The sequence below is a fragment of the Herpailurus yagouaroundi genome, unplaced genomic scaffold (assembly GCF_014898765.1).
Source record: "Herpailurus yagouaroundi ecotype Mexico unplaced genomic scaffold, PumYag 100, whole genome shotgun sequence".
Classification (NCBI taxonomy): Eukaryota; Metazoa; Chordata; class Mammalia; order Carnivora; family Felidae; genus Herpailurus; species Herpailurus yagouaroundi.
The window spans coordinates 55821434-55833725 of record NW_024412391.1 but is presented as its reverse complement, the minus strand read 5'-3'; the positions used below and the strand labels follow the sequence as shown (position 1 = coordinate 55833725).

The 12292-nt window shown below is 33.7% G+C and overlaps 1 protein-coding gene across 10 annotated transcripts in view; it reads right to left on the bottom strand.

Moving 5' to 3' along the window:
- The window catches only part of DGKB (diacylglycerol kinase beta), a 750184-nt gene that overhangs the window by 198024 nt on the left and 539868 nt on the right, over positions 1-12292 (bottom strand). For all 10 annotated transcript variants that reach the window (XM_040472539.1, XM_040472542.1, XM_040472540.1 and 7 more), the window contains one exon: positions 8764-8854. In XM_040472539.1, coding sequence (XP_040328473.1) covers positions 8764-8854 — 91 coding nt within the window. The remainder of the gene's footprint in view (positions 1-8763; positions 8855-12292) is intronic.

Here is a 12292-nt window from a genome sequence, read left to right as displayed (position 1 = left end):
GAGATAATGCTCCACCTAAACGAAAAGACAAAAAACAAACAAGAAATCTCTCTTTTTTCCACATTTGTGTCTTCGTGCCGAATCTAATCCTGCATCTTGTTCGCTAAAATATAAAAACTGTGAAATAAAGCAACACATCTTGAGTCTACTTGGCAGGGCTAGAAACAAATTCTAGCGAAGGTGCCAAGTTTTCATTCAATTTGTTTCAAAGGGGGTGAAACCAAGGTCTGGATGATGCCTTTTTTCCCCCCTAGAAACAAGCGATTTTTTTCCCTCCTTTTCATGTATTAAATTAAGATGATTTCTTTTTACTAAAGAATTCTGCTCATGTGTATACTCACTTACTGCTATATATTCTAGATAAACAGATATTAATTTCATAATTAAAAGTAATCTTGTGTAAATACCCTGCAGGCCTCAATGAATCAAACACATACTGTGTGTCAGCCCTCCCACTGTCTTCAAGTGGAATGTACTGGCTGGATAATTAGATAGTACATATTTTTTAACCTTATTTGCATGCATATTATATCTTTTGCACACTGACAAGCAGCAGTAACAACAAAAGTCAGATTACCACAGGGAATTCCCACAAAGAAGTCTTCATTCCTTATAATTTGCAGCCTAAATTAAAATAATTTGATCTTTGACAAGGATGAAATGTCAAGCAGAAGGGGGTCCTCTACAAGCCACGGCCTGTGGCTTCTGAAATCTGCCTAATTTATGTCAGTCACTTCTTAATACATATTTAAGTATTACACGAAAAAGATGATAAATATGCAATCTGACACCTTTGGTATTTCCCTGCTGTTAATTTATAAAGGTCTGGCTTTCCCCAAACTGACTAAAATCATTTAAATAACAGAAGAATTGTGAAATAAGCTAGAGTTAGGGCCTGGCTTCCATTTTCACTCAATATTGAACACAGCAGGTAGTACACTAAGACAATTATTTGACTAGGCCTTAGAACCCCACTGTGACAAGTTACTTTCAGAATTAGTGAAGGAGTATTCCTTTGTTCATCTGCAGAAAAGGAGAGCGGTTGCAAACAGGCTTTTTCGTTTTAATTGAACTAGGGGAGTTACATGTGACAATTGAAAAATACCAGTGTATACTGTTATTCATGTTTTCACTTTTCCAAGTCTCGTCACGTGTAGTTTCAAGGAAACAGAGCAAGCAGCTTTCGGAAAAATGAAAAAAAAAAAAAAAAATCCTCAAGGAGTCCCATAGAAGGACTAATGAAGAACACGGAGTTTTCTATGAGAGCAGGACAATGTACTTACATAAATTGCTATTTATTAATGATTTGTTTCCACTAGTTCTTGACCCCAGGTTACCTTCCTCTGTTTGCTTTAACATTTTGTTCATTAGTCTGGAAAATTTTGGTGCTAGTTCAGATGGAGACCAGGAATTGTAGCACACCAATTGAGTGCATGGAAATAAAAGCTGACGTGAAGGCTATGAAATATAAACAAGTTATAATACTGTGTCACATAATATTTTCATCCGCTTTGAAGATTTATGATTCTTAAAAAGGTAGCTACAGAGGAAAAGAATATAAAACCTTAAAAGCTAACAGCCTCAGTTAGTCAATAAATCCTGAATATTTTTATTATGTAGAAAAAAGGTCGTTAACATATAGTACTATGGGAGCTATTTGCAGACTGTGATGCCATGAGGCCACTGTCCATTCTTTTCAGTTTTAATTTGGAAGATCTTATTCCAGACACAAATTTACCTAAAAGAAATGAAGATAGTTTAATTTTTTTTCTGCCAGTGTAGTTTAATCCTTGCTTACAAACATACCTTGCACCAAACTATGCAGAGATGTTAAAGACAAACTTTTATAAATAAATGTATTGTTTGAGATTCAGTTAACATGTCATTTGATAGGAAAATTCAGAATGTGAGGAACTTAGGAGAGTTGTAAGTGTGGATAGATTTGATGAGATATAATTAATGATACCCTGTAAATATTTTTCCATAGGGAGTCTAATTCTTTGCCCAGGTCAAATAAAAATTATCCATAATTTGATTTAATCAAGCATACAGACATTGCTTTGTTCATTATATAAAGTAGCCTGGAGTAAAACAGCTTACGTGTACTTTTAGAAGAGTTTCTTCAAATTCATATGGATTCGTAACACCCAATTATGTATGTATTTGCAGAGAACAACAAGAGCAAATCCACTAATTAAAACACACCAGTACAGGGGTGCCTGGGTGGCTCGACTGGTTCAGCATCCAACTTTGGCTCAGGTCATGATCTCACGGTTCGTGAGTTCGAGTCCCATGGAGTCTGCTTCGGATTCTGTGTCTCCCTCTCCCTCTCGTGCCATGTCTCTCTGTGTCTCTCAGACATAAGAAAAAAAAAACACTAAAATTTTTTAAAAATAAAATTTAAAAAAAATTAAAAAAAAATAAAACACTCCTGTACACATAAATGGCCTAACAGCATCTCTCCTGATGTATGAAGGCTGGGGTATTCTATATTTTCCCGTGGGTAAGCTCATTGTTTTTTGAAATGCATTTTATGACTTCTATCTACAAAAGACAGTGTGGTATAGGGGCCCAGGGCATGCCTTTTAAGTAATTTTAGTATTAGCTGGCAGTCCAGTGGTAGTGATAGAAGTCTTGATTGTGGATAATCGCACGATGACTTTCAGAGAAGAATGGGAGCTGGTAGGCAAGCGAGAGAAAGATGGAGGCAAACCCAAAAACAGGAAACTTTGAGGCCTGTACCACGCATGCACACACCCAGTTGCTAAACATGTTGATAATAATATCGCTGGCTCAAGATATCCAGCATTAGCCATAAGTATCAGCAGAAAATCAGTTGAGTTTTACATATTTTTCTTTTTTAATAGATACTGCCAAGGCTAAAAATTATTGCTGGGATATTAGAATTCTTACCAGAAGTTATCTCATTAAAAATAACTTCTGCTAAACAGAAGAGAATATTCATTCATCTCTTGGTCATTCACTCTGTTTTTACTTGTCTCATTTCTTCTTCATTCTCCTAAGAAAAATTATGATGTTTTATCTTAATAAAATAACACTATGCTCCACCCCTACCACATTTCTTACTCTCTTCTGAAATAAGAAGTCGTTTATGTTTTGGATTTAACGAGTCCAACTTTTGTTTTTAGTGACATTTGTTGAGGCCCACACTTTTATAGTCTCCTTTTTTACTGCTTTTTTAATTTTATTAGAAAAAAAAAAAAAAAAAAAAAAAAAAAATCATCACCCAGGAAGCTTTAGAAGAGAGGATAGATCTTGTAAGTGTCCTTCTCTCTCTCTCTCTCTCTCTCTCTCTCTCTCTCTCTCTCTGACACACACACACACATAAACACACACACACACACACACACACACTTCACAAACAGGGAAGGTGATGGATATGCTGATGGCATTGATTGTGGTGATGGATTCATGGGTACACATTTATCCCCAAATTCATCAAGTTGTATATATTAAGTACGTACAGTTTTTTGTATGTCAAACATGCCTCAATAAAGTTGTTAAAAAATGTCCATCCACAAATTTTATTTCCCCGCCCCAAGACTGTGGTCTGGTATCGCTGAGACCCAGCTAAGGTGCTCTAAATATGTGTTGAAGGAGTATCCAAGGTAATTGGGATACAGATGGGACAGAGACTGAGCTATAAATGTTTGCCCCATTGTCTTTAAAAGCTCAGTGTTTTGCAGATTACTGGGTAGAAGAATCTTCACTGTAGAATCCTTCTGAATTTATTTTGTGTCCCTGAGGCTTCTTGCCCTTTGTTAATCCTGGAGATCATTTTGGTTTTTATAGAAGTACTTAATCACTAAAACAAATCTTAGTGCTTTGGAATGGAAATTCTAACCCTCAAAACATACCATCTTTCTTAGTCTCAGAAATTAACCAAAAGACCGAAAAACTTTGGAAAATTGACTATTCTATTTTCTCATGAATGTTGCCTGATACATGGAACAAATTAAAAGTCCACCAACTTTAGAGCTTCATTTCCAGATGTTGACCTATGACTCTTAGGTGCACATCTATGCCCCAAATAGTTTAACACAAACTTTGCTTTTAACATATCTTCTAATTTTAAGACTTTTCATTGTATTATTTATCTTTTGTAGCAAAGAGAATAACTTAAATTTTTAAAATTAAAAATTTTACCTTTGTTCATCTCTCTTTCACGTTATATATATGCCTGCATGCTATATATATTACACATGTTATATATATAATATATATTTTCCTATTATATATATCATTTCCAATTTATTTATTTCCTTAGATTTACACATTTTGTCAGCAACACAATTCTTGTTTCTCTTAAATTATTAAATAACATGCTCATTTGCTCATCTCTGTAGTGGAAATATATGGGAACCTCTCTGATTGACAAAGACTTAAATCAGATAATGTATACACATTGCTTAGCACCAAGAAGACGGTATAGTTAATAAGAGATAAAAATTAGCTATTATTATCAACTATTATACCATGGTATTCATATTTTTCCAAATATTCATCCCTTTTGGAAAAAGTTTCCTCTATGAAAAAGAAAAGTGAAATAAAGTGTCACAGAGCAAATAGTTTGTTTTGAAGAAGCTGCTGATAAAGCATGTATCTACTTGAGGTACTCTTGTATTTTTATCTTTAGTTATGTATTTTCAAATCATGGTTGGAACAATTTTAGGCCAAGTAGGGAGCAACAGCAAACAGAATCCAATTTCCAAATTAACGTTTTTGTTATATTAAATTATAAAGTAACCTTGAGGGTAGAAAGGCATATTTTGCTACTATGATAGACTGGATTCATTAAAAAGTGAGTAGAAAAGCCGGTTTTGCATTACCATCTATACACACACACACACACACACACCCCTCAAGTTTTAGAACTGAGATAAATACGTAACATTATAACAGTATTCAGGATATGCAACAAGAAAGTGGTGAGGGCATGGCGCTGGTTCTGATTTATACATGCTATTGCAATGTGACCCAAAATAAGCCGGTAAATGAAGAGCTAGGAAGCCAGATTTGGAGGGCTTGTAAAAGTAAGACATCAGGAAGAATAACTTATTCTAGGTGCCCATATTTCTTGGGGGGGGGCATTCTAAATCAATTTTCTGTAGAATATAAAGCTGTGTGAAACAAAACTATACAATTTTATCATTAAAACTTTTTTTTTCATAAAATGTGCTTTATTTTCATTTTCATTCAAATCAATGCCCTTTGTTATGTTTTCTAAATCTCGCGCTCTCTCTCTCTCTGTCTCTTTTTTTTTTTTTTTACCTTTTTGACATATAATGTTATATTCTAGATCAACATGTTATTAAATTAAGACTTTATTTTGGGGGGGGGGTGTTGCCTGGAGTTGGTTAAGTGTCTAACTCTTGATCTCGGCTCACGTCATGATCTCACAGTTTTGTGCGTTTGAGTCCCGCATCGGTCTCCTCGCTGACAGTGTGGAGCCTGTTTAGAATTGTCTACCTCTATCTGCCCCTTCCCCACTCACGTTTTCTCTGTTTCTCTCATGCAGCTTAAGGTTCACCACAGAATTCAAGGGGACGTACAGAGATTTCCCATCTATCTAACACACAGGCACAGCATCCCCATTTATCAGCGTCTTGGATTGAGTGGTAAATTTGTTACAACTGATGAACCTACATTGACACATCACAATCATCTAAAGTCCATAGTTTGCATTAGGGTTCACTCCAACTGTTCATTCCTTGGGTTTGAACAAACCAAGGAAGTTTTCTACCATCATTATATTTTACAGAGTATTATAACTGCCCTAACATCCTCTCTTTGCTGTGCCTGTTCATCTATCCTTCTCCCCACAACCCCTGAAAACCATTGATCTTTTTACTGTCTTACAGTTTTACTTTTCCAGAAGGTCATATGTTGGCATCATACAGTATGCAGCTTTTTCAGATTGTCTTCTTTCGCTTAGGAAAACACATTTCAGTTTCCTCCATGTGTTTTGAAGGCTTGATAGCTAATTTCTTTTTAGCACTAAATAATATTCCATTGTTTGGATGTACCATAGTCTTTTTATCCATTCACCTACTGAAGGACCTCTTGTTTTCTTCCAAGTTTTGCAATTATTAAGCTTGTAAACAACCGTGTGCACGTTTTTGTGTTGATATAACTTTCCAGCTCCTTTAGGTAAATACCAAGGAAGACGATTGCTGGATCATATGGTAAGAATATGTTTAGTTTTGTAACAAACCACCAAACTGTCTTTCAAAGTGGCTGTACCATTTTGCATTCCCACAAGAAATAAATGAGAGTTCCTACCGCTGCACATCTTCACAAGCATTTGGTGTTTTGGTGTAGTGCTGTATCTCATTAATGTTTTAATTTAAATTTCTCTGATGATGTGATATGGAGCATCATCTCATATGGTGATTTGCCACCTGTATGTCTTTTTTTGGTGAGGTATCTGTGAAAGTTTTTGTCCCATTGTTTTCAGTGGAGTGGTTTATTTCCTTATTAAGTTTTAAGAGTCTGTATATTTTGGTTAACAGTCTCTTATCAGATATATCTTCTGCAATTATTTTCTGTCTGTGGCTTATTTTCTCATTCTTTTGACAATGTCTTTCACAGAGAAGAAGTTTTTAATTTCAGTGAAGTTCAGCTTATCAATTATTTCTTCCACTGTTTGTGAGCCTTTGGTGTTGTATCTAAAAGGCATCACCATACTCAAGGCCATCTAGATTTCCTCCTATGTTATCTTCTAGAAGTTTTATAGTTGCATGTTTTACATTTAGGTTCTTGATACATTTTGAGTTCACTTTTGTTAAGAGTGAATTCATTTCTTTTAGATTGTTTTTTTGTTTGTTAGTGGACATCCAGTTATTCTAGCACCATTAGTAAAAAAAACACTTCCTTTGCTGCATTGCATTGGCTTTCTTCCTTTGTCAAAGAAGCTTGAGTATATTTATGGGGTGGGTCTATTTCTAGGCCCTCTATTCTATTCCATTGATCTGTTTGCCTGTTCTTTCATCAGTACGACACTGTCTTGATTACTGTGGCTTTATAGTAAGCCGTGAAGTCAGGTAGTGTCAGTCCTCCAGCTTTATTCTTCTCCTGCAATATCGTGTTGGACATCCTGGCTCTTTTGACTCCCCATAGGAACTTTATAATCATTTTGTTAGTACTCACTCACCCACAAATCTGCTGGGATTTTGACTGTGATTGTAGTGAACCAATTGATCGAGGTGGGAAGAACTGACATCCTGACAATACTGAGTTTTCCTATCCATGAATTCTCTCTCCTAGTTCAACATTTTTTTCAGTCAGTGTTCAGTGGTAGGATAAAGAGGCTTCAGAGTATTCACCCTAAGTTCAACCAGAAGTCATACTTTTATTTTTTTCATTTTTGCCTTCTATGGATTTTCTTTGAGCATAAGTTTCTGAGGGTAAAACAATGCTCAAAATCCACTTTATTGAGAATTTCTTAAAATAATGATTTTAAAGGTAAAGAAATATTTATTTTTATTTTTTATAAATATATATATAACTATCTAAATATATCACTCTCTACACATGTATATGAAATATATACATATATAAATCTTGATGAACAGTAATTACAGAAAGTCCATGTCGAACGCAAATCCTTCATCTTTTGGGATTATATTCTTTTTCAGGGTTATGATCTGATTCGGTCACGGAGGGTATTTTCCATTCCATGATCACCAATTCTACTTCTAATACTTGAATTTATCCGCCAAAAAACCCCAAAAAGGTTACATTCTGAAATAGGACCACTTTTGCTGTCACAATCATTAACAGTAAACGAGAAAGCTAGAATAATGAAGAACTTAGGCAGACCATTATGATCCAATGGATGCATAACTAATTTTGTTTATCAAACTCATTACCTGAATATATACCACTAATGATTAGGTCTTAGTAGGTAAGTTATACATTCATTTTTAAAATAAAAAGTGCTAAAGCCAATATTTCACAATTCATATCAGCTAGTCATCAGATGTTCTTGTTTCATAATTATGTTCCTTTGGTTTGTCTTTACCACTCAACAAAATATAACTTTTCCTTTTTCTTAACCCCCTAAAATCTCTCAACAAAACTAAGTCATTTTATATTATAACCCATCTCCAAAAATTTTAGTCCCACAGTAGCTATATTCTTTTGGAGGACCTATTTGCTCCAAATCTTTTCAAAGTTTGTCTGTCTTGCTATCTTTGCTCTCTTTTTTGGTTTTTCTGCTTCCTATAAATGTAATGGGGAAATGGCAACCTCAGGAACCGAGAAAAATCTAGTTAATGAATGGGAATGGAATGGAAAAGTATATATTTTAAGTTTTATTCACAAAATCAAGTACAATTTTAGTTAACTGTGTTTTAAAGATTGTAAGATATTGAGACCTGAAAATAAAGTATTCTTTAATGTATCTTGCAACTTTTTTCCTTTCTTTTCAAGTACTTTCCTTCATTTTACATCTTTCTAACCACACTATGCCTAGCAACTTCTCCATTGATTTCTAAAGTTGGGTCCTACCTCTTATCCTTTTATAGTGTATTAAAACAACTCATACTCAAAACTTAACTTTATACTAATAATTCAGATAGTGTTGGAATCGCAATGAGTGACAGAAATGAAATTTTAGGATTGTGGGTTAAAGTTATATGGATTGCTCAAAGTATAACTCCTCACATGGACTGTCACAAACATTAGTAACCAAACTCAAGCCATTTCATTGTATTATAAAATATAATTCATGTTTCTTACTTCTATTTCTACAGATTCATGTAGCTTCTTGCAGGTGGCTGAGAAAGTTTCAGATGTGCCAAACTCAAAATACCAAAATTTGTTCTTCATTCTGAAAAAGGAAAGGAAGAAGCAGCTTAGGCAATTATCAATAACAGAAGGGATTTTTTTTTTAATTGAGCAGTCCTTTCTTGTATTATAAGTCATAAAAAAGGTTTGAGGACATATACCATCTATAATATAATAGATGGTCACATAATTTTCAAAGCTTAAATGTTGGTGTCAAATTATATGATTGCCTCTGAGGGAATTAGAAGAATATGTTGATCTGATAGATACAAGTATATCTTTGACTTTTATATATATTGGTTGCTCAGGTTTTAAAATATGATTTTAGCGCTTATAATTCTTAGCTTGTTCAGAGACAACTTGATTTAGACCAGCAACTCTATAATCATAAAGGGAAAAAAACAATTGGAGCTTTTTATGAGAAAAATGAGACTAAGCTAACAATGCTAAATATTTCTAGATGGCTAGGTATTCCTCAGAGATTGACATGATTGAATAGCATATTGAAAAGAAAAAAAATAGTGGTTATCCATAAAGATAAAATTTAGTAACTTTGGGATAGCCATTATTTTTTTCAGACAGTAGCCTCTTTTCTGTGAATAGTAGTGAAAAACTATGATACCATATGGAAGAGCAAAAGAAGTAGTAGTATTTTATCAGTATAACAAAAGTTGCAAAAAATATAGTTTAAAATATATTAGTATATAATCTGGAAGTAAGATGCTCAAAATTTATTTTCTCCCATGATCCAGTAACCCTATCTTTCTTTGTGCCAGGTAAATAAATTTATGATCATTTAATGTAACTTAATTACATTAGGTAATAGTGTATTACCCGATATTGAATTTAACAGTTCATTCTCATGAAAAAAAACCGCAATTTTTAATTACACGTATTTTAACAAGGTATTATGCCCTCAATTAGAAGAAAAGCAGGTAAAATAAGATACATTTTTGCACATAAAGGCAAAACAAAAATTTTTGCCATATTCAAATATATCTCTCATAACAAATTACTCTTTTTGGCTTATAAATATTGATATGTGCTTTTCACATTAGAAGGTAAAACATTTCAACAATTAAAAATACATTTGGCAAGGACCTTACTTAATTCAGCCCTATGATCAGTTATGGAAAATTACATGGAGCCTAATACAACGTTTATTATTACGCTGTGTTGAATAGAGTTCTCTAATATGAAATTAGGAATTATAAAACTAATTTCATCTATCTAGACATGTCCAATAATAGCCTCATACAAGGACTTATTTACTTACAAAGTTTTCACTAGCTCTTGTTGTATCAATCACCATATTCAGGCCAGTAATCTGAAAGTGTCCTATGCCTAGGATTCTAGTACCATGAATCCTTACTCTTTTTTGGAGAATATTTTCCTCGAGTTATAGCCTGACTTCATATATGTGAGTAGTTAGAAAGAGATGATAGCTAATTAGATAGAATAGGTTTAACACCAAGATCTGTGGGCCTGAGCCTACAGGCAAATTTATATTAAATTAATGTAAACATCTACTTCATTCAATATATGTAAGTTTACAAATTTACACAATGGCTGAAGTTACACAAATTAAAAATATTTTCCTATTGATTCATCATTCTGATGAAAACATGGCATTCAATAAACTGAGAGGGAAATAATGATTTTATGCAGTAGTTTCAAGACAATCTTAGGATAATAACAAGTAGATGTTTTATGACGTTTTGGAACTGTCTCTCTATGTTCAGCAAGTTTTCTAATAACACTTGTGTTAGCATTTTATCCAGACCTTCTTGGACTCATTTATTCATCCATTCATTCATTCAACAAATATTCAGTAAGGACATTAACTTCCATATGCTACTGTGTTAAGTTGTAAATATATAAATATGAACACAATGCTTTGTTTCCAAGGAGCGCAGAATGTTGTAAGATTATAGACATATGAAATGATTAAAAAGTTAATTCTTTATACAATATATGAACAAAATGTTATGGGGAAACATTTCAGTGAGTCAACCGCTTATTCCTGGGAGAGGCCAGAGAGCTTCAGAAGATAAGGCGACACTTTAATAGGTCACTAGAAGGTGGCAAACAAGGAAGAAAAACAAGTTCTGGGCAGTTTAGGTATGCAGAATGACTTAAGAGAATACAGGGTAGGGGCTAACAAAGGTCTGTTTCAGAACATATATGTCAAGCTAGGAGGTTTGGAGTTGACATTCTAGATTAATAGGATGCTGACAGAACTTTATTACCAGTTGAGTGACATGGCCAGCTCTGGTTTATGAGCAGTAAGTTTAGCCGAAATGAATAAGGGGGCTAAAATGCTGAAATGCTAGTCATGTGAACAGAAATGTGGCTATCGGAATAGTACAAATGAAATATAAATGAAGGGCTAAACTGAGTGGCAAGGGAAAGGGAGAAAAGAGGCTCAATATAAGGGGCGTAAATTAAGTAGTATCAGTAGGAACTCATGATATTAGATTATATAGATTTCTGTCATACCAAGGTTATTATTTCTGGATATACATGTAGAAATACCAGAACATTACTCCAGCAAAAGAAGGATGTGTGTTTATATTATGACAGGTTCTGTGATCTAATGTATATTGCATGGTAGTTTGAAAATTAAATATATATAGCTGTACACACATACACACACATACATACACATACATGAGACTGCTTATATTCTTTATCAATGGTTACTCACTACTTTTTTTCCCATTCTGTCCATCAAAACTCTTCATAGCTTAATTAGGATGATGGAGGGCTTGTATCAGCTAACCAAAATATACCAACTTTAGGAAATACATCCCGCAAAAAAAGAAACTCTGAGAATTTACATTCAGTTTTTATTCCCCATATTAGTTAGCATTACTGCTCATGTGCAAAAGCTGCTTTAAATTCTCCATTATTACAACCATTTTATGTTTCACTTAGATAAATATATGGAGGTAATAAAAAACACATAGAATCAGATTCCACATGACAAATTAAAAGCTGTTAAATTTTATTTTTTCAACCAAACTGGTCTTTAGGTTGTAGAAATGCAAAAAAGCACATTTAAGCATGTATGCTATTTACTTTTACGGCTAACATTAGAAAATGATCCAAATAATTCAAACTCAAATTTGCCAGAGAAAACATGTAGCTTTGGACTTTAAGAATAATAAGGTAACTGGACATTTAACACACTGTGAAACATCACACCAAACTCAAATTTATTGTATTCTTAGACAGGTTTTGTGACTCCAGGTATGATGACGAGTGTCCTACAAAAAGTGACCCATATTATCATAATTCTAATTCATTAATATATTAAATCCTATTTCAATGAATTTAATTGTAAGTCTACAGGTTTTGGTTTAATATTTAACGTGCGTGGCTACCAGATGTTCAGGTAAAAGCTTTTAAAAATGAGCTCACATTTGTCAAGATTTTCTTCCCAATGGCCACTTTGTCTTTTTTACATATCCTCAGGGAA